We start from the raw sequence: 26663 nt of genomic DNA, 5'->3' as shown, positions 1-26663 counted from the left end.
TCACGACATTCCTACAACTCAAATGCCTTCATTTAGGGGGGATGCCATTTCCCCCAAAGATGCATCCCTAGTCCTAGTTCGGTGCAACCGAGTTAAGCTCCATTCACCAATGTCAATGTTGACGTCTTTCAATACAAGAGATCAAAGAGGTAATCCAGAAGCTGAGAAATCACAAGGCACCAGACACTGATTCTATTCCAGCTGAAATCAAAGCTTATCTTATTCTTACTGAGAAAATCCATTTGCTCTTCTACTCAAATTGGTCTCGAGACCAATTTTCTCAGGAACGGCAAGACTCAGTTATAATTCCAGTCTTTAATAAAGGCGACCGTACTGAATATAAAGATTATAAAGGAATTTCACTAATAAGAATCGCTGGAAAGACTTTTACAATGATCCTGCTAAACTGATTCTGTCGGGTCCATAAGAGAATAATGCACCCCAACCAATCTGGTTATCGAGCCAGCATGGGCTGTATTGACCAATTCTTTACTCTAAGATTTTTTTTTTTAGCCCAGAGTCAAGCAACAAGAAATTACTGTTGCTGCCTGCATGGTCTTCATTACGGCATTCAACTGACTTCAGTGTGAGACAAGGGTGTGTGTTATCTAATAAAATATTCAACTTTGATGCTGATTTGTCAATTAAAAAAAAAGCAATGCTAAACATCGAATGAGCCAAAATTAGCCCTGATTTCAGTGCAACCGACCTGGATTATGCTGATGACATCGCGCTTCTTGGCGGATCCATCTATTAAGCCCACGACATTCTTCTAAAAGTTGCTGCTCTAGTGGAATTCAGGATTCAAACTATGTCAAATGCTCCTGTCTAAATTCTACCCTTATAACCTAGAACCAAAGTTATATTGAAGTTATCATTAATTTCAAGTATCTTGAACCACAAATAGACATCAAGGGTGAATGCAGTGAAGAAATCCGATGTTGCATTCCTTGAACTTCCACGTTCCTCGCAGAGCTGCAAAAGCTGCTTTACAATAAGAAGGAAATCCAGAGGTGAACAAAAATTCGCATATACGATACACCAGTCCAATGTTTTATTTATTTATTAATTGAAAACCCGTCTACAAAAAACTTAAAAGGAAAAGAGCAAAATATGAAAAAAAATAATAAAGAAAAGAAAACAATAGTACAAGACAAATATCGACAAAACCAATACAAAACAAATAAGAACGCCAAATTTTGCCAAATTCTTCTATTTTGTTCTTGTTTAGTTCTTTTTCTTTTCTTTTTTGTTTTGTTGTGGAGATGAGGCCAAATTACTTTGTTGTAAAACTGTATAAATATGGTTGATGATGATTGTGGCACCCCGGGCAACAGCCGTCTTAAAATTTTGGAAGCTTCATTTGTGGATTTTGGTAGTATGTTTACGGAGCAGCTCCACCGGAATTATGATATTGGGATTGCTGGTCAATATGTTTCTTGTAATTCAAAGTACTTATTTAAGGATGGTTTGAGGTCCGTGAATGGTGGTGGTGATTCCGAAGATCTCAGAGTTTTCCATCTTAACTGCCAGGGTTTGAACTCGTCTTTTAATTTTATAAGCGAGATATGTGAACTTTCCATTTTTCAGGTTATTGGTCTCACTGAAACATGGCTAAATGAGCATAACTCTGCTCTCTTGGATATTCCAGGGTATACATTTTATCATAGGAATCGTCAATTTCGTCAACATGGAGGTATTGGAGCTTATATACAGAGCGATATCGAGGTTTTGGTAAGAAGTGATCTAGTGCTGTTTCACGAGATGTTATTTGAGCCACTTATCCTTCAGCTCAGGCTTAAGCCAAAAGATGTTTATGTTGTTGTACTATATAGACCACCATCTGGGTCTATACCGGCCTTTTTTGATATTTTGGAGGAACAGTTGGATAAACTACCTACTGGTTCGCACCCATTCTTCATGCTTGGGGACTTTAATATTGACCTTAATGATATGAATTCGAATACTCCTATAGATTTCCTACAGCTTTGCATGTCATATAGTTTATTTCCCACTATCAATATTTGTACGCGTGTTACCACTTTAACGGCAAAGCTACTTGATAATATTCTTTCTAATTCTAAATTTTCAGATCCAGGGGTTATTGTTACTGATGTTTCTGACCATTTTGGGATTTCGGCAAGTTTTAAAGTTTGTTTTCCGAGGCTGCAAGGTTCTAGACTGAAAATGAGTATGTTACCTGTGCTCAACCAGGGTAACTTAGAAAAGTTTAAACAAGAGATTTCTAATGTTGATTGGAATAATAAAGTTGAAAATCTAGATGATATAAATATAAGTTTTCAAAGATTTTATGATACATTGATCTCTATTTTGAGTAAAACTTGTGTAGTGAATCGGACAAGGTCAAGGAAAAAGATGCCCAAAAAGCCGTGGGTGTCACCTAGTCTTCTGCGGTGCATAAATAAGAAAGACCAGTTATATAGGGATTCAATAAGGAATGAAAATGATCCAGTTTGCACAAGAATTTATAAAAATTATAGAAATGCTCTTAATAAACTTTTGAGAAACGCGAAGAAAAAATATTTTGAGTGTAAATTTAAAGATGCTAGTGGAAACCCAGCTAAAACTTGGAAAATTATTAAAAGTGTTATATCTTCAACAGATCCGGTTCTGCCTGACGAAGTTACTACAAGTGATGGGTTAAAATCGAATGAGCCTGCTGTAATCTGTAATGCCCTTTCGGAACATTTTGCAACTGTTGGGGCTCGATTTTCTCGTGCTACAGTAGCTTCTGATAATGATCCTCCGCTTGAGACTTTTATGGGTACTTCTGTCGATGTATCAATGTATCTGAGACCTGTCACTCATGATGAAGTTCGTAAAATTATCTTTGAGATGAGAAGTTCTTCGGCTGGGAGTGATTCCATTAACCTTGTTGTTTTAAAAGCTGTGTTTCCAAGCATTTCACATATATTAACGTCCCTTATTAATGCTTGCTTTAAGCAAGGGAAGTTCCCCAATTGTCTTAAAATTGCAAGAATAACTCCTGTGTTTAAGGGTGGTAATAAGAATGATCTGGGGAATTATAGACCAATTTCATTATTACCTGTTGTTTCACGGGTTTTAGAAAAATGCATTAATATTAGAATTTATGAGCATTTGGAGCGTCATAAACTTCTACATACCAATCAATTTGGTTTCAGGAAAGGCAGAACAACTGAAATGGCGATTTCATTTATTACTACTATAATTAATGATGCTCTTGATAAAAAGCTTAGGGTAGCTGGTGTTTTTTTGGACTTAATTAAGGCGTTTGACACTGTTGACCATCGAATATTATTAAAAAAATGTGAATTCTATGGATTAAGGGGTGCTACATTGAGCTTGCTGTGGAGTTATCTTCAAAATAGACAGCAGTATGTCAATTTGCAAGGATTTTTGTCTAGTAAAAATGTTGTTAATTGGGGGGTTCCCCAAGGATCCGTACTGGGTCCGACTCTGTTTTTAATTTTTATTAATGATCTACCGCATGTTGTGAAAGCTCTGCCCAGAATTGACGACTTTGCTGACAATGGTACGAGTAAGACCCAGCTTACTATGCCCTTATTTGCTGATGATACAACCTTGGTGTGTGTTGCCCCTACAGAAGAACTGCTCATGTCAACGATAAATGCAGCAATGAGCAGGATATGTACATGGCTTAAAATAAACCACCTTGACCTGAATATAGATAAGTCAAATTTTGTTATTTTCTCTCGATCTCCGAATTTTTACCCTTGGTTTACGGAAATAATTTCGGAGCGGGGAATTTTTAAACGAACAAGATTCACCAAATACCTCGGAATCAATGTTGATGGAACCCTATCATTTAAAGATCATGTGAAGTCAGTTTCGAAAATATTGTCACGTAACTTAGGTATGATGCGCAAATTAAAACATATTTTCCCCCCAAATGTTCTACGATTGTTATATTTTTCCCTGATTCACCCGTATATTTTGTATTGCTCGTCGATTTGGCTTGGTACTTTCCCTTCGATAGTTCATCCAATCCGTGTGATCCAGAATAATGCTGTCCGAGTTTTTGGTGGTGTTGGGAATCAGGAGTCTTTGAGGTCTATGTATAGTGATTTAAATATAATGCCTGCAGCTGGATTACGTGATTTTTATACGTTGATTTTTATATATAGGTATTACAGAGGTAGCCTTCCCGATTGTTTTACAGGAATATTTTGTGAGAGGTCTGATGTTCACCACCACAATACTCGGATACGAGGTAATACTGAGGTTCCTCGATTAGTTTCAAGTAGGTCTTCTTTTTCACTTATTTACAGAGCTTCAAAACTTTGGAATAAACTGAGTGTAGATATCAAAGAATTAGGTAGCCTTGACCAGTTTAAGTCTTATTTACGTGTGGAGTTGCTCGGTAGGTATGCTTTTGAAACTGATTAATTAATATAAATTTTACATAGCTTATTCATTTGTAATATTTATGTATTTTTTTTTTTTGCTGTTGTCTTGGGGTCACGCAAGGGAGTGTATTGTTTATGTTTTTTTGTTTTTTGTTGATCTCGGTATATGGTCTCATTCTCCATAACTTCTTATTCTCCATATTGTTTCTTTTTTTTTCTTTGAATTTAGCACAGCCTCGCAAGCTTCGCTTATGTTGTGCTATTGATTAAGAAATGTTTTTTTCTAATAAAATTGTTCTACTACTAAAAAATATAAATAAATCAAAGACAAAATAAGAATAAGAAGAAAATCAAAACAAAGCAAATCCAGGGACAAAACAAGAACAAAATCAAACGAAGCAAAAGCAAATTCATACATGCAACATCAACATATTCGTAAATAAATAAAAAAAAAAATTAATAAAACTTAAATATTATTGAACTAAAACGGGGTGCCAATCATTCTGTGAATGTGAAGAACTAAGCCTTCGATTACGCTTATTAATTAACTTAGAGATTGCAAGTTCAGGGTCAGTAAGTCCATACTTTCCCACCAATGGAGAATTCCGATGCCAAGGCGGTAGCCAAAGCAAATATTTGACAAACCGAAAGAAAAAAGACCGTACTTTAAGACAATCACTTCTAATAAACAGCTTCCAGAACGGAGCAACATACAAAATGTGAGGGAGGGGTACAGCATTGGAGAGGCTAGCTAATAATAGGCGGTTGAACCAAAATTCTACTGCAAAAATCGATCCATGAGACGCAGATATACATCGTACGAGATAATCTATAAGAAGGGATCGTGTAAGGCGCAGCGAAGACCCAATGGGAAGACTTAGATAACTGAGGTGGTCAACAGCTCTAACAGTGGCATCGCCAAGTGCTATAGTATAGAGGACGGTGGCTCACGTTTCCAATTAAAAAGAACTATTTCTGACTTATCAGCATTGAAACAAGGGCCAATTTCAAGATACTCCTGTTGAAGGGTGACAAAGACCTCATTCATTCTTTGGAGGGTATGGCTGAGATTTAAAACGTCATCTGCATAACAAACTAGAGACACATTCAATGAAGATAGTATCAGAGATGTAGGGCACTGGTCTTGGGTATGCAATCCACGATTATTGAAAAGATCAGGAGAAGAAACTGCTCCTTGACGTGCACCTTTCAAGACAGGAATGGGTTTCCTATGCGGAACAGGAGGCATGTTTTTATCCAGAGGTAGCTTCAGGCGAATACATAATCGAGAGTACATATCTCGAAGACACTGAAGCACCGAAGAATTTAGGCCATGTTTGTCCGCTTTGAGGAGTATAACTGGGTGGATGAGGGAATCAAAGGCGCTTCTGATATCGTAACTAGCGAGAATAGACATTCTCTCAAGGATTTGATATCAATTAGTACACTGGCTACAACTATAAGGGCGTCAGCATAGCCTATTCCTCGCTTGAAGCCGAACTGGTGAAGAAGAGTGTGATATGACTGTTCAAGGTCAGATCGAAAAAGAAGCTCAAAGACTTTGCAAAAGAAAGTTGCAATCGTAATAGGTCGAAATGACAAACATTCTGGGATTGGTTATCCTTTTTTTGGGGAGTTGGGATACGACCTCCAATGCAAAAAGAAGAGGATTCAATTCGCTGTGTAAAAATATACAATAAAAGTGCGGAGTGTTGGACTAATACCTCTCCCCCAAACTTCAAATGCAAAAAACTGATGGGGTCAATTCCCTTGGATGATTTAGGTTTTAATTGTCCAATGACACCTACAATTGATGCTGTGCTAACAACGAACTCTATCTTGGGACTGGTAGCAAGGAAATTATCTAACTCAGTTTCATAGCAAACGTTCAAGTTTCTGATCATGAGCAGCAAATCTGATTCATAGTAGGCGTACAATTCCTCATCAGGAATGTCAGCCGCAGACAGATAAAGGCGACCTGCGACAGATAAAGGCGACCTATCTCTGCAAGAGATAATTCTAAAAAGAACATTTCGATCATTTTTAGCACTTGACGAATAGGCGTTTAATTGGTTGTTAAAATGAAGAGTCAGTATCTTGGAAAAACTTCTCTTTGTATAGAGACGAACAAGATTCACAGTGCCAGAGTTGTACCACAGTTGCCAGAGAAGAACAAGGACGGTTGCATTCCTTCCAGAGATTAAACCAAAATTTTGCTTCGAGGGAAGAAGCAACAAGATCATGGTTCGAAGATCAGCCTGGAATGAAACCCTTACGTATTTTCCGAAGTGCTACAGCTGGATTTTCGGAAAAACGAAGAGCATGGCTGATTTCGGCTGTCATATTTTGACAATTTAGTTGATCTTTGCAAAAGGTGGAAAGGAGCCCGAACTTTACTCAGAATAAAGCCCGTACAAGAAGAAAACAAATCGGAATTGATTTCAGCCCAATCACAACGAATTTTTGGCCTAGGAAGAATCACATAATTATTCTGATCTTTGAAACCATGAAGTTGGACAATGGATATAATAGGCATATGGCCAGATAATTGACAGGCAGAAATAACCTTCACCACTTCAGCAGAGAGATTGTGGGATATAGCGGTATGATCTAGATTAGAAGTTGGAGCAGAATTGTGTTTATATGTAAAATTGTCATCTTTCGCAAGAGCGTGAAGATAATCGCCAAACATAATCATTACCATTTGAGCTGGTTGATGAATTCCTATTTCTGATAAATCGCAATTAAAAGCATCAGCAATTATGCAGTGCAAACCTACTCGTTTTACTTTATCCAAACAGGAACCAAGCTGTTGAACAGAAAGTGCAAATAATTGAGCAGATTGATTATTACCGTAACCTGATTATTACCAGGAACCAAGCTGTTGAACAGAAAGTGCAAATAATTGAGCAGATTGATTATTACCGTAACCTGATTATTACCAGGAACCAAGCTGTTGAACAGAAAGTGCAATTGAGCAGATTGATTATTACCGTAACCTGTTGGCAGATACACATTAATGGGGGGACAACACTCAAACCCAATTGAAATAAAACAGTCACCCGTCTCAAATGAACTAGAATGGACATCTGACAGTACAAAGGATGCTAGACCTCCTGACGGTCCACCCTTCCTACTTAATACTTTAGCAGAAACACAGAACGATGAAGCACCTTTTATTTTAAGTAAAATTTAAGTAAACTTAATTTAGTAGATATTGTCTACTAAATATCTACAAATAAGGTTGTTTGGCACTGGTAGTTTATTCGAAAAGGCCCCATTAATGTTCCAAGACAAAATACTTAGCAACATGACCTTATTTTTGACAGTTTACAATTTTCGGGGCTGTTAACACTATAGCGCGTATGACCATCCACTTTACAAAAGACAGAAGTTGGAGTTTTTTGCGCGGCGGATCGGAGGTGAACATGTGATCACTTGCTCCACATCTCGAACATAAGGATGGCTTCGCACAGTTCGCAGCAATATGGCAATATGACGCTCGTATCCAACTTTGAGTGAATCCTTTAAGAATCTGTTGAGCTCATTTTGGGATTGGAATTAAGCTTTAAATGTTTGTGATTTTCCATACTGTGCTATTTTAATGCAATTTGGAATGAGTTCTTAAAGTTTGGAGTCGTCCAGTTCGTCAGAAACCTGCTTAACAGCTGCAACAGAGATTGGGTTCTTTAACTGATGCCTCGAGTGAGAGTTCAGATCACTTCACCTTTTCAACAATTTGGCTGGCAATATATTTATTAGAAATGACATATTTCCATTCCCCTTTGCAACTTTTTGGTGCCGTGTGTTTTTAACTGAATTTTGATGATTGTTTATCTACCTTTTATTTCTTTCAAGTGTGTTACCAGGCGGTTTGAAACATTCAGTTTAGTATTTAGTAGCTTTTTAGCTTGCAAAATTACGTCTCAATTATAAAAAGCAACCGCTCTTTTTTACTATTAATTCAATTTTCACACCATCAGTCATCAATCCCCTCAGGAAATTTAAAACTGGGCTTAAAACTAGCTTCTCGGTCAAATTGCGAATAATATTGTTAAAAAAAATCACAATTTGGAGTAAATATTCAGGGCCGTCTATTAGTAGCCAAGCTAGATGGAGCTACTTTACTTCCAGACACCTTTACTTCCAGTTGAGATTATGGAAATCTCACCAGTTAAAATATTTGGCAGCTGATGAGTTTTGAAATGGAATTCAAAGCAAAGATGTTCAATATAGGTACAAACTACCTTTGATAATTCTTTTATTCTTGCAAAAATCCCAGTACAAGTAAGCTAGGCACAAAAATTATTCATACGTCAGATCGTAAGCTATGGAGTTGAACAGTCTGCCGGATCCTGTTACTAGGGAGAGCTTGTGCCCTAAACCAGGAGAAAGTAAGAAAGTAATCTCAATAGAATTATGCAAAGACAATTTTTCCTCAAGTCTGACGTTCCTCAAAAAAAAAAAAATCTAAAAAAAATAAATCGTCAATTTGCCGTCTTATTTTGCATCCTGTATGTTAATTCTATTAACTGGAAGGCCCAAATAAAAAAATTGCTGAGAAAACACTTGAAGTACCAAGGACACAAAATTAAGGAAAAAATCAGGATTTCAACTTATAATGAAACATAACTTCATGTGCAGTATTTAATAGTAGCGGTACGCTAAATTTCTAATTTCACTAAATTTCTGGTACACTGAAAAACTTTTTGTATAACTTTTAAAAAAGCTTATTATTCTAATAAGCTTTTAAAAAAAAGAATTAAAAGGGCCTTGTGTTTCAGGAGTCATTCTTGTAAAATTAGAACAAAAAGTCAAACTATAGCGTAAAGAGCCAAGTATGGAGGAGCATTATACGCAATAATTTATTTCGTTTTAAGTTTTAATATTGCACCTTACTTTCGGTCGAAAATACTTGTTGTTTTTTTTTTCATTTAATTTACCAAATTTAATGCTCCATCAACCAAACAATTGAACAACAAATTCTAAGCCAGAGGTTCCTGGATTTTTTTTTTTTGGTTTTGTTTTTTACAGTCTGCGCCAGATTCGATTTTACAAAAAGAACTAGCAACCCTCAAAGGATAGGCCAGAAGATTTTGGCTGAAATGCCACTTTTTATATGTACCATGCAAGGAAATTACACCTTTCTAACTTCGCTCCTAAAAACCCTTTCAAACGACTACGGTGGACTTAAAAAAGGAGACACTAATTAAACAAATAATAAATGTTTTATTTGAAAAAAAGATTTAAAAATGAACCTCTAGATCAGATATAGGTCTGTTCAAACGGAGGGGTTTTCAAGCTGCCCTAGGCACCTAGGATATGCGGGGCAGAGTTGTGACCACAACTTTCTAACAAAGTGATTACATCAGTCATTTACAAAATTTACACAAGATTTTTTTTTTTTTGGGGGGGGGGGGTCCCAATTGAACCAACCTTACGTTCAAACCCTGGGCAGAAATTCAATTTTTTTTAGAGTTTCCACCTTACTCAATTTATAAAGAAAAGACTAGCACCGATCTAGAAAACCTTAAAGCTGTTGGTTCAAATACAGTTCTTTTTATATTTACCATAATTAGCGATTGTAGATTTCTAACTCCGCTCCCCGACGATCCTTTGAAGGATCCATGAAGGGAAGAACGAGCAACGTTTTTAAAATTCTTTCTTTAAATACTGCTTTAAATATATATATATAATATATATATATATATATATATATATATATATATATATATATATATATATATATATATATATATATATATATATATATATATATATATATATATATATTTAAAGCAGTATTTAAAGAAAGAATTTTAAAAACGTTGCTCGTTCGTATATATATATATATATATATATATATATATATATATATATATATATATATATATATATATATATATATATATATATATATATATATATATATATATATATATATATATATATATATATATATATAAAATATATATATATATATATATGTAAAACATTGGAGAGCCACTCAAAATGGGAATTATTATACTTTTGTTATGATTAAAAGATTTATCTAACATAGGTTAGGATGGGGAGGGGGCACCCTTAGAACCCTTTCTCTAATGGAATTTAAGAATAAAATGTGGATGTTCAATCTAAAAATGACCCCCCACAACACCTCAATTTTTTACTCTGTATACCTACGAAAAAAAAAACGTATGTATATTAAAAAAAAAATTATACTTACTTATACAGGTTAGCCCCTTCTAATGTTTCTTTCTTGAAAAAAAGGGATAGTGCTTCATCAAGTGATGAGACACGGGCAATATCAAGGGCTATGTCTTGAAAATGTTGATGCGTCACAGAAACATAGTGACATTTGAGGCATTTGACTAGAAATAAAAAATGTCTTACAAATACAAAAACGTGCAGTCACAGAAACATAGTGACATTTGAGGCATTTGACTAGAAATAAAAAATGTCTTACAAATACAAAAACGTGCAGTCACAGAAACATAGTGACATTTGAGGCATTTGACTAGAAATAAAAAATGTCTTACAAATACAAAAACGTGCAGTCACAGAAACATAGTGATATTTGAGGCATTTGACTAGAAATAAAAAATGTCTTACAAATACAAAAACGTCTTCATATGCACGAATAATTGGTATGTTTCTGTTTCGGGAAAAGTAGAAATGCCTATTATGTTATTATATCTATTTAATAAATGTGAACATTTTTTTTTTTTTAAACTGAAAAGCTTCTTATTTATACAATGCAGGAATGCCGTCCTGGCTGAGTGGTTGGCGCGCTGGCGTGGGAATTCTGTGTCCAAGGGGCACGGGTTTAATCCCAGTTGTGACCAGTTATTTAGTTTGGGACGGGGGTCAGTGGCGTGACTCTGTAAGCTCAGCCAGAGTCGACCCAGCTCTAAATGGGTACCTGGAGAAAGCTGGGGAAGGTAAGCAGGAAGGGTGTACTAAAGCACAGGATGGTTGGCCCCCAGCCCCCCATTGCACTTCTTGGCTGAAGGGCCATGAAACGGAGATCTCCACCGCCGGTTTGGACCTTAAGGGTCTAGTGCCGTCTTACTTACTTACTTTTACTTTTATTTATACAATGTTAAACACTTACTACCAATTTAAATATTACTATTATTTTCAACTATAAAATAAATTTCAAAAGTAATCTTTAACATTCTTTTTATCTAAAAACAAATTTGTCTATGCACCGGCAATTGTTTTTTCTTTTTTTTTTGCCTCTTCCCAACTAAATTTTGGAAGTTTTTCTTTTGTATTCACATAGAAAAATGCCCTTCTTTTATATATTCAGCAAAAAAAAAATAACGAATTTAAAATTAATTTCAATATTCATTTCAAACTACTGTAAGTCTCAATAATTAAAGGAACCTTATCCTTTTATATTCTTTTGATTTTAAATAAAAGGGCGTTTTATTCATGCACTGATACTTTACTAATAAAATTCCATTATTGCAATAAATTTCAGCATTTAAAAAAAATATTATTATCAATTTTATATATTTTTTATTTCAAAATGAAAATCTTCATTTTTATCTATTGGTAAATATTTACTATTAGTATCTCTTTTAGTTAGTCAGTAGCTTTTTTTATGAAATTTTCTAGGAAGACTTGAAAATTTACTTTTTATATGGTAAAACAATCCTATCAAAATTCACAAAACAATGTTGCTTGGTTGTTATATATATATATATATATATATATATATATATATATATATATATATATATATATATATATATATATATATATATATATATATATATATATATATATATATATATATACTAGCTGTATATATATATACTAGCTGTTGGGGTGGCGCTTCGCGCCACCCCAACACCTAGTTGGTGGGGGCGCTTCGCGCCCCCCCCAAGCCCCCCCGCGCGCGTAAGTCGTTACGCGCCATTGTAGTTGTGTCCCTATGTCCCACCTGTGAATATAGATAGGTTTACCGACTCTTGAACATGCAACATATAATGGTCCATGGGAAAACAATCCGTATTCAGATCTATACCTCATGATTCTAATGATTGCCCTTGAGCTTTGTTGATGGTGATTGCTAATCGACCATTCCCTGAGTCGCCATCGTCATTTATATATCCCCCTGTGCACCCCGGCGTCCCCTTTGTAGTTATGTCCCTGTGTCCCGGTCGTCATTTATATTCCCTGTGTCCCGGTCGTCATTTGTGTCCCGGTGTTCCAGTCTGTGATTTCTCTTTGAGTGTCCCGGGCGTCATTTATATTCCTTGTGTCCCGGTGTCCCGGTCGTCATTTATATCCCCCTGTGCCCCCCGGCGTCCCCATTGTAGTTGTGTCCCTGTGTCCCGGTCGTCATTTATATTCCCTGTGTCCCGGTCGTCATTTGTATCCCGGTGTCCCGGTCTGTATATACATTCGTTTTTTAGTTTTGTTTTTCTCCTTTATTTTTTTCCTTTTTTCTTTTTTTTCTTTTAGTTTATTTAGATTTTTAGATTTTTTAGTTTTTTTATTAGTTTTTAGTTTTTTTGTAGTTTTTACCATTTTTTTAGTTTTTTTAGTTTTTTTTTTTTACTTATGTCCTGGTCGTCATTTATACTCCCTGTGTCCCGGTCGTCATTTGTGTCTCGGTGCTTTGTTGATTGCTAATTTATATTATATTTATATTTTTTATATTTATTAATATTTTTTTAGTTTTCTTTTTCTCTTATTTTTCAGTTTTTTCCTTTTTTTTAGTTTTTTCTTTTTTAGTTTTTAGTTTTTTTTGTTTTTTACCTTTTTTTAGTTTTTTTAGTTTTTTAGCTTTTTTAGTTTTTTTATTAGTTTTTAGTTTTTTTTTTAGTTTTTGCCTTTTTTTAGTTTTTTCAGTTTTTTTTAGTTTTTAGTTTTTTACCTTTTTTTTAGTTTTTTTTAGTTTTATAGCTTTTTTAGTTTTTTTTCTTTTTAGTTTTTTTTGTAGTTTTTACCTTTTTTAGTTTTTTTTCTTCTTTTGTATTAGTGTGAAATAATTCAGACGTCATATGCGGACAAACACGACGTCACTCGACAGACAGACAGACAGACATAACCCACAAACAACTTATTTTTATATATATTTATTCATATTTTTTTAGTTTTTTTTTCTCTTTTATTTTTCAGTTTTTTCCTTTTTTTTAGTTTTTTTCTTTTTTAGTTTTTAGTTTTTTTTAGTTTTTTACCTTTTTTTAGTTTTTTTTAGTTTTTTTTAGTTTTTTAGCTTTTTTAGTTTTTTTATTAGTTTTTATTTTTTTTGTAGTTTTTGCCTTTTTTTATTTTTTTCAGTTTTTTTTAGTTATTAGATTTTTACCTTTTTTTAGTTTTTTTTAGTTTTTTAGCTTTTTTAGTTTTTTTTTTCTTTTTAGTTTTTTTTGTAGTTTTTACCTTTTTTAGTTTTTTTCTTCTTTTGTATTAGTGTGAAATAATTCAGACGTCATATGCGGACAAACACGACGTCACTCGAAAGACAGACAGACAGACATAACCCACAAACAACTTATTTTTATATATATTTATTCATATTTTTTTAGTTTTCTTTTTCTCTTTTATTTTTCAGTTTTTTCCTTTTTTTTAGTTTTTTTCTTTTTTAGTTTTTAGTTTTTTTTAGTTTTTTACCTTTTTTTAGCTTTTTTAGTTTTTTAGCTTTTTTAGTTTTTTTATTAGTTTTTATTTTTTTGTAGTTTTTGCCTTTTTTTATTTTTTTCAGTTTTTTTTTAGTTATTAGATTTTTACCTTTTTTTAGTTTTTTAGCTTTTTTAGTTTTTTTTTCTTTTTAGTTTTTTTTGTAGTTTTTACCTTTTTTAGTTTTTTTCTTCTTTTGTATTAGTGTGAAATAATTCAGACGTCATATGCGGACAAACATGACGTCACCTGATCCATCCACAGATCCACTCACAGACAACTTATTTTTTTATATATAGATATATATATATATATATATATATATATATATATATATATATATATATATATATATATATATATATATATATATATATATATATATATATATATATATATATATATATATATATATATATATGTTTTTAACTACGTAAAACTTGCGAATATACAACATTCTTTGCTGTCCCATTGTCTGTGCATATAAATAGATTTTCAGGTTTACCGACTCTTGAACATGCAACATATAATGGTCCATGGGAAAACAATCCGTATTCAGATCTATACCTCATGATTCTAATGATTGCCCTTGAGCTTTGTTGATGGTGATTGCTAATCGACCATTCCCTGAGTCGCCATCGTCATTTATATATCCCCCTGTGCACCCCGGCGTCCCCTTTGTAGTTATGTCCCTGTGTCCCGGTCGTCATTTATATTCCTTGTGTCCCGGTCGTCATTTATATCCCCCTGTGCCCCCCGACGTCCCCATTGTAGTTGTGTCCCTGTGTCCCGGTCGTCATTTATATTCCCTGTGTCCCGGTCGTCATTTGTATCCCGGTGTCCCGGTCTGTATATACATTCGTTTTTTAGTTTTGTTTTTCTCCTTTATTTTTTTCCTTTTTTCTTTTTTTCTTTTTTAGTTTATTTAGATTTTTAGATTTTTTAGTTTTTTTTATTAGTTTTTAGTTTTTTTGTAGTTTTTACCATTTTTTTAGTTTTTTTAGTTTTTTTTTTTTTACTTATGTCCTGGTCGTCATTTATACTCCCTGTGTCCCGGTCGTCATTTGTGTCTCGGTGCTTGTTGATTGCTAATTTATATTATATTTATATTTATATTTTTTATATTTATTAATATTTTTTTAGTTTTCTTTTTCTCTTATTTTTCAGTTTTTTCCTTTTTTTTAGTTTTTTCTTTTTTAGTTTTTAGTTTTTTTTTTGTTTTTTACCTTTTTTTTAGTTTTTTTAGTTTTTTAGCTTTTTTAGTTTTTTTATTAGTTTTTAAAAATTTTTATATTTATTAATATTTTTTTAGTTTTCTTTTTCTCTTATTTTTCAGTTTTTTCCTTTTTTTTAGTTTTTAGTTTTTTTTTTGTTTTTTACCTTTTTTTAGTTTTTTTAGTTTTTTTAGTTTTTTAGCTTTTTTAGTTTTTTTATTAGTCTTTAGTTTTTTTTTTTAGTTTTTGCCTTTTTTTAGTTTTTTCAGTTTTTTTTAGTTTTTAGTTTTTTACCTTTTTTTAGTTTTTTTTAGTTTTTTAGCTTTTTTAGTTTTTTTCTTTTTAGTTTGTTTTGTAGTTTTTACCTTTTTTAGTTTTTTTTCTTCTTTTGTATTAGTGTGAAATAATTCAGACGTCATATGCGGACAAACACGACGTCACTCGACAGACAGACAGACAGACATAACCCACATACAACTTATTTTTATATATATTTATTCATATTTTTTTAGTTTTCTTTTTCTCTTTTATTTTTCAGTTTTTTCCTTTTTTTTAGTTTTTTTCTTTTTTAGTTTTTAGTTTTTTACCTTTTTTTAGTTTTTTTTAGTTTTTTTTAGTTTTTTAGCTTTTTTAGTTTTTTTATTAGTTTTTATTTTTTTTGTAGTTTTTGCCTTTTTTTATTTTTTTCAGTTTTTTTTAGTTATTAGATTTTTACCTTTTTTTAGTTTTTTTTAGTTTTTTAGCTTTTTTAGTTTTTTTTTTTCTTTTTAGTTTTTTTTTGTAGTTTTTACCTTTTTTAGTTTTTTTCTTCTTTTGTATTAGTGTGAAATAATTCAGACGTCATATGCGGACAAACATGACGTCACCTGATCCACAGATCCACACACAGACAACTTATTTTTATATATATAGATATATATATATATATATATATATATATATATATATATATATATATATATATATATATATATATATATATATATATATAAAAAAAACCTGAAGAAGTTTTCCAGGGTATGAGTGTGAGGGTAAGACTTTCTAGATCTTACTCTGTTCATATATGGGCTTAGCTACAAGGCATCAATCTCAAACCCTCATCATCCTCAACCAATCAGACTTGTTTTTAAAAGACGAAACGAATTATTATCAGTCGATAATGATTACACACAAATATAAATGTCTGACAAAGCATGCATGTGAATTGGACTTTAGAGAACAAAATCGAATTAGATAACATAAAGCAGGAACTTGGAGTAACATCTTGATTCTGTTCTAATTTAAATTATCACACTCATTCACGACACTACAAGACTAAGAAAACAAAGTTTGAAAACTCAGCGAGAATCTTAAAAATACAAAAAAAAACTTTTTTGGATGCTGACCAATGGTCTGTGTTGGGCACGTACCAATCTCCCGATTCGATGTCTTCGGCCGGGAGTGTAACGCGTGGTTGGAAGCAAATAATCTGACTCTTCCCGTGTTTTTCACCCCAGATTTCTCCAGGTACCCATTTAGAGCGGAGTTGACTCTGGCTAAGCTTACAGTCATACCATTGACCCCCTTTCCAAACCAAATAGCCAGCAGATTTCAGCCACCAAACAAGTCTACCTCAAAATCTAAAACCCATTAATACCAATTCTAAAGGGAAAACCCATTAATAAGTCTATAAAAAGGGTATGTCCAAAGTGATTTATCTTAAAGAACTTGATTAAAACACTAAACTAAAACAAGGGAGAACTTTCTTAGGTATCCACCTCAATCACTCCACTCCAGGACAGATTCGTAGGTTCACACGGCTGTGTTTTTTGAAAAACAGCAGTTTTTTTCGATTTTGATCATTTATCTCGGCCGTTTTTTGTTGCAAGTCCATGAGCATGAAGGATCAACGGGCGTGTTGAATTTTTTAATAGCCAAGGAAAATTGCAACCATCTGAGATCCATCAAAAATCGCACCGCATTTCGTTGTTTACGGTTTAATAGATGGAGTAAACCGATTCGATAAGGATAGTACCGCATTTTCGTCGCTGCTGCTTTGCGTGAATCGTTAGGCAATTTTTCCAAATTTCGAAACTATCTCATCCGTTTCTTTTGCTGCACGTTTATCCGTCACGATGGTTCAACGACTGCGGTGAAATATTTCAACTTCGCACTGAGAATCTCAATCACCTGGGAGCCATAATAAAAATAGCATCGCATTTTGCTGTTTAATAGATGGATTGAACCAATTCAATGTGAACAGTTCCGCATTTGTGCCACCGCTGCCCTTCGTGAATCGTTTTGTGCCAGAGATAAAGCATCGCATTTTGCTGTTTAATAGATGGATTGAACCAATTCAATGTGAACAGTTCCGCATTTGTGCCACCGCTGCCCTGCGTGAATCGTTTTGTGCCAGAGAAAAAGCAGCGACGTCTTTCTGGAAAACGGCAATTTTTTTCGAATTTCATCATTACCTCATCTTTTTTTTCCACAAAAAAAAACTGCAAATCTATGCGTCATTAAGGTTCAACGGGTGCGTTGAAATACTATAAAAAACCAATTAAAATTGCCGATCGGTTGCCGCCGGTAGGGACTGTAAAGTCCAATGCCATATTCTTTACCATTTTTTTTACCTTTAATTAAAATTGCAACCATCTGGGAGCAATCAAAAATCGCACCGGATTTCGCTGTTTACGGTTTAATAGATGGATTGAACCGACCCGACGCGTATTTAAATGTTTTCTTGTATTCATTTTTTTTTCTTTTCTTTTTATGAAGTGAGTGATGTTTTATTTTTACAATCTTTTTTATTTCTTTTGATTTACTACTTAATTCAATCTTATGTCCCCCCCCCCCCATTTTTATTGGGGGGAAGGGGGATCCACATCCCAAGCCAAGGGTCATGAGCAATATAATAATTTTTTTCTCCAAATTTGGTGGGGGGCAACTGCCTTGCCCCCCCCCCAAACAACGCCACTGTTTGGGGATCATTACCATGTATTTATTGCATGATTAGTTAATCATGCTTATCTTGTATACGCAGGGATCTATTTGGGGATAATTTAACTTAGAAAAGAAAAAAAGTTAAATGGAAACTATCTTTAGACATATGATAAGCACCCGTTCAACAATCACCTCCCCTGAGTATATCCCCTGCCATTGACATAGGATATTTGCAAGGCTTACGTACAAGGAAAACCTACTCTAAATCAAACTTCATTTATTTTAACATATAAACTTGTTTATAACTGGTCTATATTCATAAACAATATATTCGTAAAATACTATTATCATAAAGACTATAAAAGTGAAGAAAAAACTTTATTCTTAACTGATCTATATGCATAAAATTTCATCAATAAAATAAAATAAAATATTTGGAAAATAGAAACGTTTAAAACTTGGAGAGCCTTGAACATTGATTTCCAAGATCTTCTAAGCTGAGATCTTTAATATGATGTTGTACCCTAAAGAATCACATGCTCTCGTCTATTATCAACTTTTTGTTTGTATGGCCATACTATTTAGAATTAATTGGGCAGTTTTGGCACAGCTCGTAGAGCTTGGATAAGAGATCCGAATAAAAGACAGAAAACAAAAAGCCGCCAACAACTTTCCAGGAAATCTCAGGGTAAACTAAAAATATTTTTGATGAAAACATTGAAAAATACCAATTGAGTATATCTGACAGCTTTGGGAGTTACCTAAAGCATTACCCTCTTTGACTGAAAATATTGCCAACATAGGGAATAAGATTTGCCAACATAGTTAAAGATTTCTTTATTTTAAACCAGCTCTCGTTAGCTTCCAGCTGTTGGCATATTTCAGATCCTCTGTTAATTTTTCTCCAAAATTGCTGTGGGAGTTCCCTGTGGTGCTGGGAAATTCGCTAATAGGCCCTTTGTCTTTGAGACGTCAGCCGACGCTGAGATTTACGAAATTATTTTTAAGGTATCGAATGTCCTTAAGAAATATTCTATGTAGTACTGGCAGGGTAAAGCCCAAACGTACCCTAACGTACCAACGTGCCTCACGTACCTAACATAGTGTACAGTTGAAAACTCAAAGTGCCTCAAATATTGAATTTTCTTTGATGCTAAATCAATATTTATCATTTGTTCAGGACGCTTGCCTGGTTCAGGGCAAATTTGAAGTGAGTAAAGTTGATTGGCCAAATGGATCGTGTTTCCAGAAGAGACATTATTTCAATCTTACATAAAAATACACTTTCCCCGAAAGTGCTTAAAATGAGATTTCGTCCTCTTATTCTAAGCTGCATGTCAATCCTGTCGAACTTCAGCCAATTGTTACTGGTTCAATCCTGGACTTAATTCCAAATTTTAAGAAAATCCTTGTTCGGTATCATTCCCACATAAGACCTCCCAAACCTTAAGTTATTAAACCCCAAATCCCAGGTTAACTTTTATCTTTTTTTATAAGTGCTATTCTTACCTTCTTGTCTAAGGTAGCCACCAAAAATTTGATTAATTGGCGATGTTTCTTTACTTCTGGCGTCTAGCCTAAAAATTTATAAATATAAATGAACAATAAAAAATAAATATCAAAAACATACATACAAATTATGAAACAAAACAAACCAACAAAGATGAGCCAAAAGCAAAATACGAAAAAAGCAAGCGCTACTTTTAAGTCCACGCAATCAGATCATGGATGCAGCGAGCAACGATCGCTGCAACCCAGTAAAGAACGAAGTTTAGCCCATAATAACCGAAAATTTAAAAGTGTTTAATGAAAAAAACTACCAAGTGAGAAAAATTGCCATTTGAAGCCAATTTAGGAAGGGTAGCTATGATTTCGACTAAAACTTGTATGAATTTTGAAAAACAGCCCGAAAACCCTAAAAAACGGTGTAGGATTGAGATGGAAACAGCACCATTGAAACAGCCATTTTTGAAATCCCCATACAGGGAAATTACAGCCCCACACCTCGAACAAAAAGAGAAATCAATTTTTTTGCATGGGTATCACTCTGTCCTTTTCCTTCTTAGTTTTTAAAAAAAAAGCATCAAGTAATGAAATCAAATTTTAAAATCACGAATGTGATCATAGTCTGGCATGTGCACAAGAATTTTTCCGAAGGATGGGGGGGGTTAAAAGCAAAAATTATTTGCTATTTGAATATAGGAATATTGGCCGAGAAATCCGGGAAATTTACGATTTTTGTCTACGAGCCCCTCCCCCTACGTATGTCCCTGAATTTAATATGCGATGATAATACGGTTGATAATAATGACAAAGTATTTCATGACCTCGTTTTTCGACTATTACAATACAAGCAGGTAGCGAGAAATAGCCTCTTGTCTACAATTGATGACTTTTTTCTACTTCAATTTCGAATCATGAATAAAATGCTATAGAAAGGAACTATAGCATGTCTCTGGTATGAAATTGACCCCAAACAGCCATTAGGGTAAGAAACTTCAATTATGCAAAATGGTCATACATTGGGTGTCCAGTTGACACTCAATGGGTGTACATATTGGTGTACACTTGTGTCCCTGATCATTCCGAATCTCACGTTCAGATATCTCTTGACGTAAGAGTCTTTTGGCATTCCATTAAGTTAATACAGTTTAGTTTGCAAATATATAGTTCAAACATAGTCAATATTAGTTACATATATATATAGTTAATACAGTAACATATAAAGTGTGTACAGTTAATTTAATTTGTAAGTATATATATTTACTGTAACTGTACTACATACTGTAAGTTCAGTTTTCTGAAGAATGCTCTGATTTCTAACACTTAATGACAATCAGATCAATAATTTCTGTTTTTATTACAATATATTATTTATTATTTTATATTATATTATAAATAATATATTATTTATTTATTATTATTATATTTTATTATTTTATTTAAATATAATAATTCTGTTATTTATACCACGCGCCACCCTTACCCCAAAGTTTCACTGTCTACCCAACCCGATAAGTTCTAATATATTTAAGTCGTATATAATTATGTCTATATTAGACATAATGTGTCTGTATAGATATATATTTCCGTCAAAGGTCCATAATAATTTGGATTTGTCTTCAATTCATTGACTATTTCCAATTAATTGATAATAAGTTGTCAATTCATTTTCAGATAAGTCAGATGATTTCAAATCAAAGGTACTCAGAAAAGAACAAAAAATATTTTTAATAGTATTTTGAAGATTCGCACCTTTCGATTTTCGATCATTGGTGACACATAGATACACAACGGGACAGGCATATATTTTATGTGAATGTTTATTGTAGTATTAATTGATGAATAAACACGAGGTAATTGTAGAATAAATGGATAATACTAATAATGGATAATAATTGGATAATAAGGGATATAATTGGATAATAAAGGATAATAATTGTAGAATAAATAGAATACGGAAAATGGATATTAGCAAAACAGTGCTAAGTTGTTTCTTTTTATTGTTCGTACTAGTTTTTAGTATTAGTATTTTTAGGAAAATAGATTGTAGTTGCTACACCTTGTGTATTGTTAGATCTTAAATTTTTGTTGCTTATAGAACACCACCCTTCGTTTTGTGGGTAATGCGATAAGTGAGGTTGCTTAGGCTTCGATAATTTAGAACTTAAAATAGTATTTGATAAAGTTAATTTCCTTTTAAAACAACAAATCTTTAAGTATCCAGATACTTATTACTATTACTTATTACTATTACTTTTTTGTATAAAACAATTACTTATAAATTACTATTACTTATTAAATTACTATTACTACTGTATAAATTACTATTACTTATTACTAAAATAAAAACCGCCAAAACAAGCCGCACAGAGCCTATTTTTTCCGTCAAATACTTGATGTTTAAAGAAGAGGAGAAAAAACTAAGTAAGCAACCTATTTTGAACTGTTATATTTTCGTTATATTTCCGTCAGAAGTACATAATAATTTGGACCAACCCATTCAGTCAATTTGATAATGACCCCATAAAGCTTGCAAAACCACAAGGCATAATTACGCTCATACTTCAAAATTACAATATTGTACAGAAGTTGGGACCGATATTTCAGTGGATAGGAGGGCTTAGAAGAACGGAAATCAGATAAAGTTTCGAGCTAAAGGTTAATAAGCACCAGATAAGAAATCTTAGGCTCCGTAGAAGGAATCACCAAAGACCTTAAGCAGTCACTCACACCCCATAGCCAGGAAAAAGAAACATAGGGAATTAAATTGGCTGTAGTTTTGGAACAAGTGCTGCCACTTGGCGAGAACCTAGGTTTAAGAGATTGATAAAAAGGAAAAATGATATTTTGGTGAATAGGGACGAGTTCAAAAAGAATAATCCAAATTTCAATGTAAATCTTGATGAGCCAGAAAAAGTTTCAAGCTATTCCCTAAGTAACACCAAACAAGGAGCCTTAGACTCCCTTAAGGAATTACTAAGGCCTTTATGCAGTCGCTCACGCCTCATAGCCGTTAAAATGGAACATAAAAAGGAGTTGAATAAGAAGTCACTAGTACATACTTTAGAAGCAATTAAATTTTCTGCAGTTTGGGAAAGTGTTGCTGTTTGGCAATAGCTTAAGCTTGAACGACCGATAATAGGGGGGAAGGATATTACAGCGTATAGGGGTGATTTCAAAATAAATCTCCCAAATCTCGATGGAAATTGCGATGGCAGCCAGACAAAGCTTCAAGCTAGTCCCTACGAAACACTAGACAAGGAGCCTTAGACTCCCTAGAAGGAACTACTAAGGCCTTTATGCAGTCGCACACGCCTCATAGCCATTAAAATGAAACATAAAAAGGAATTGAATAAGAAGTCACTAGCACTTACTTCAGCAACGATTAAATTTGCTGTAGTTTGGGAAAGTGTTGCTGCTTGGCAATAGTCTAAGCCTGAGGGTTTGATAATAGGGGAAAAGGATATTACTACGTAAAGGGGTGAGTTCAAAAGAAACCTCCCAAATCTCAATGGAAATTGTGATGGCAGTCAGACAAAGTTTCAAGCTAGTCCCTAAGTAACTCCAGACAAGGAGCTTTATTCTCTCTAGATGCTATCACCAAGGCTCTTGTGCAGTCACTCAAGCTCAATAAACATAAAAGACATAAAGAAGACATTAAGGCAGATAAAGAATAGGACAGAGATGTAGAAAAAATGGTAGATAAAGATTAGAGTAGAAGATTAACATAGATCGAGAACTAAACAAAAAATTCATATATAAGATGAAAAAGTGAGGCTTACTTAGTGACATTTAAACTCATGAGGTATGACTTGTCCATCGCTTCAATTAAATACCTCATAAATTCGTGAGCATCTTCTTGACGACCATGCACAAGATGTTTGCATATAGCTAAAGGTGACAGAATAAAAACAATTATAAAATACTTCCAAAATGTCAGGAATAACCCACAATATTTAAGCTCAGTATCACCCATGTAAAAATGAGTTAGTGAGTGTATTTCCTTAAAAAAAACATCAAAAATCTCAGAATTTTCAATAAATACGATGGGATAAAGCCAAAATCATAAGAAATGGCAGATATTTTAAACTGTCAATCCACCTGCACTACTCAACCTATCTTTGTTGTGCCTTCAGATGGAAGATAGACTTCTATGAACAAGTGAAATAACATCATTTTTGTACAATTCTGAAAAAGGATTATGCCAGCTTTGCCTCTCACTAGAGACTACCTATCTTGCCTTTACTCTAATTAGCCATGGCATTCAAGTCTTTCATTATTTCCACTAAGTTGATTTTAAAAGTTCACATAGCTATATTTTTGGCTGATTAGCGCTGCCACTTCATTTTTTTAATTCGTATTCGCATTCGTTTAATGAAATAGCTATCGTAGCACTCAAAAATGAACGCTAAATTAAGCTACTTTTACAACCATAAAATAGTTACTAGTTAAATACAGTTACGAAATCTGATACAACTTTCAATTCACTTGTTAAATGCACTTACGAAATATGGTCCAAAGGAATTTGTGAATCTCTTAAGAAGACTAGAAAGAGAGGGACAGAAGAAGTATAGCAAAACTAAGACTAATAACAACGAAGTAGAAACTAAGCATCGGCACTGTTTCTGTTTTTGAGAAAAACAGAAACAGAAAAAAACAGTTAGAAAAAAAACAGAACAGAAACAGAAACAGGTCAAACAAAAACAGGTGACCTGTTTCTGTAATCTATTCTGTTTTTCGAAAAAACAGAAAACAGCTGTTTTTTTAAAAAAAAACAGCTGTTTTAACAGCTGTTTTTCCTGTTTTTTCCTTACTTCTTCTATTTCTAATAGGAAAGAAAACATCTTTTTGTTAAATCCTTGTAGTCAAGGAGGCACACTCGTGCCTCTATAAAGAGGCGACACACGACAATGTTAAGCGATCTTCGGTTCCAGTGGTCGCAGACGGATGGGGAGGGATGCATTTCGTAGCCCGAGCTCCAACTAAGAAACCTGCAAAATTTCATCCCCCTCCAACTTTTTCTTCATGGGGAAAATCTGGCCGAAAGTTTCGACCTGTCAACCCAAGCCCCCCTTTAACGTTGTCCGATCGGGCTGAAATTCACAAGTTAAGGTCCCCTAGGGCCCAGGAGCTTATCCGCGAAATTTCAGCTTGATCCGATAACTCCTTCCCTGTTTTCCAGAAACCACGCATAGCCACTTAAAATTCATTTACTTTTTTTTCCTAGACGCCTACAGGTCACATCCGACATCGGATCTGGGTGTACGAAGACTCATTCGATGCGGAATTCTCCGAGTAAGTGCCCATGAAAGTTTCGTAGGAAAATCTTAACCCCCCGAAAGTTTCGACCCTCCAACCCCCCACCCCCCCCACCCCTTTTAACGTTGTCCGATCGGGCTGAAATTCACAAGTTAAGGTCCCCTACGGCCCAGGAGCTTATCCGTGAAATTTCAGCTTGATCCGATAACTCCTTCCCTGTTTTCCAGAAACCATCCATTAGCTATTTAATTAACGGATTTCTCTCCATAAGAGCCCATGTTAATTTGAAATTTTTAAAAGCTATTGAGAAGTTATATTTACACACATGCAAGTTATTAGCTCAGTTGGTAGAGCGTGAGACTTTTAATCCTCGGGTCAAGGGTTCAAGTCCCTTACGGGCGGTTTTTTTTCACAACATCAAAAAAATTTTGATAACACCTGGACAGCTTATCATTTGAGAGATAACAGAATATTAGCTTCTTATGAGCAAAAGAAACATTTCGGTCATTCTATCTATTTTTTTTCTATTTTATACAATGATTTAAAAGCGGGGGGGGGGGGGTTCCTCTCCTAATTCCTGTACGAGGAGTACAGGAATTATTAAATTACATCCACCATGGATTGTAGAAAAACGTACAGAATTAATATGAAAAAAAAATTAAACCTGTGCAAAAGAGTCTTTAAAAGCGGGGGGTTTGCCTCTCCTAATAGTCTTCTTATAGTCCTAATAGTCTAATAGTCCCATGTTAATTTTTGAAATTCTTAAAAGTTACGAATATCAACATTCAAGTACATCAAAATAATCAGCTCGGCACGGCGAGAATGACTGCAAGCATCATAAAAATCCAGCTCCATTCCAGAAAAAATTTTGATAACACCTGGACAGCTTATCATTTGAGAGATAACAGAATATTAGCTTCTTATGAGCAAAAGAAACATTTCGGTCATTCAATCTATTTTTTTTCTATTTTGTACAATGATTTAAAAGCGGGGGGGGCGGCAGCCACCCAAGTTCCTCTCCTAATTCCTGTACGAGGAGTACAGGAATTAGTAAATTATATCCACCATGGATTGTAGAAAAACGTACAGAAATAATATGAAAAAAACTTCGTTTTCTTAAAGAGTTAAAGAGGCTGCGTCCCAAAGTCGAACCTTAAAACGTACAGGAATTAGAAGAGGCAGTTGGGGGGCTGCCGCCCCCTAAACCCCCAGCTTTTAAAGACTCTTTTGTACAGGTTTTTTGTTTTTTTGCTAACCCCCAGCTCTTGGCTTCGGAAAGGCCCTATTTTAATAAACAAAAAATTGAAATGAATGAATAATGGAATAACTTCGAAAAATGTTAAACACAAGAGGACAGGAGAACCATTGCGCCGAAACTAGTAATTAGTAACAATGAAGTCCCCCCCAAAAAAAAACCTGTACAAAAGAGTCTTTAAAAGCTGGGGGTTTGGGGGGCGGCAGCCCCCCAACTGCCTCTTCTAATTCCTGTACGTTTTAAGGTTCGACTTTGGGACGCAGCCTCTTTAACTCTTTAAGAAAACGAAGTTTTTTTCATATTATCACATACAAAAGATGAGCAACTTCGTGTAATTCAACACACTAGCGTATTTTTAGGGGGGGGGGGGAAATTTGTCATAAAATGTGTCCAATCGGGTGATACCAACGCTATATTCCTTTCAAGCTTAAATGTCATTTATAATTGACAATTTACCCTAGTTGCTCTTAGACCGTTGCTTTAGCGGTAAACCATTGCTCAAAGCAT

At 34.0% G+C, this 26663-nt stretch overlaps 1 protein-coding gene across 1 annotated transcript in view; it reads right to left on the bottom strand.

Annotated features, from left to right (window-relative positions):
- Nucleotides 1-26663, bottom strand: part of LOC136039182 (ubiquitin carboxyl-terminal hydrolase 36-like) — an 87614-nt gene that overhangs the window by 38705 nt on the left and 22246 nt on the right. Inside the window, exons 5-7 of the mRNA XM_065722704.1 lie at nucleotides 23425-23533; nucleotides 19649-19716; nucleotides 10597-10741 (exon numbers count right to left, since the gene is read on the bottom strand). Of these exons, the coding sequence (XP_065578776.1) occupies nucleotides 10597-10741; nucleotides 19649-19716; nucleotides 23425-23533 (322 nt within the window). The remainder of the gene's footprint in view (nucleotides 1-10596; nucleotides 10742-19648; nucleotides 19717-23424; nucleotides 23534-26663) is intronic.

This window comes from Artemia franciscana, chromosome 19, assembly GCF_032884065.1.
Source record: "Artemia franciscana chromosome 19, ASM3288406v1, whole genome shotgun sequence".
Classification (NCBI taxonomy): domain Eukaryota; kingdom Metazoa; phylum Arthropoda; class Branchiopoda; order Anostraca; family Artemiidae; genus Artemia; species Artemia franciscana.
Note: the sequence above shows the minus strand (reverse complement) of the source record. Positions and strands in the feature narration are given on the sequence as shown.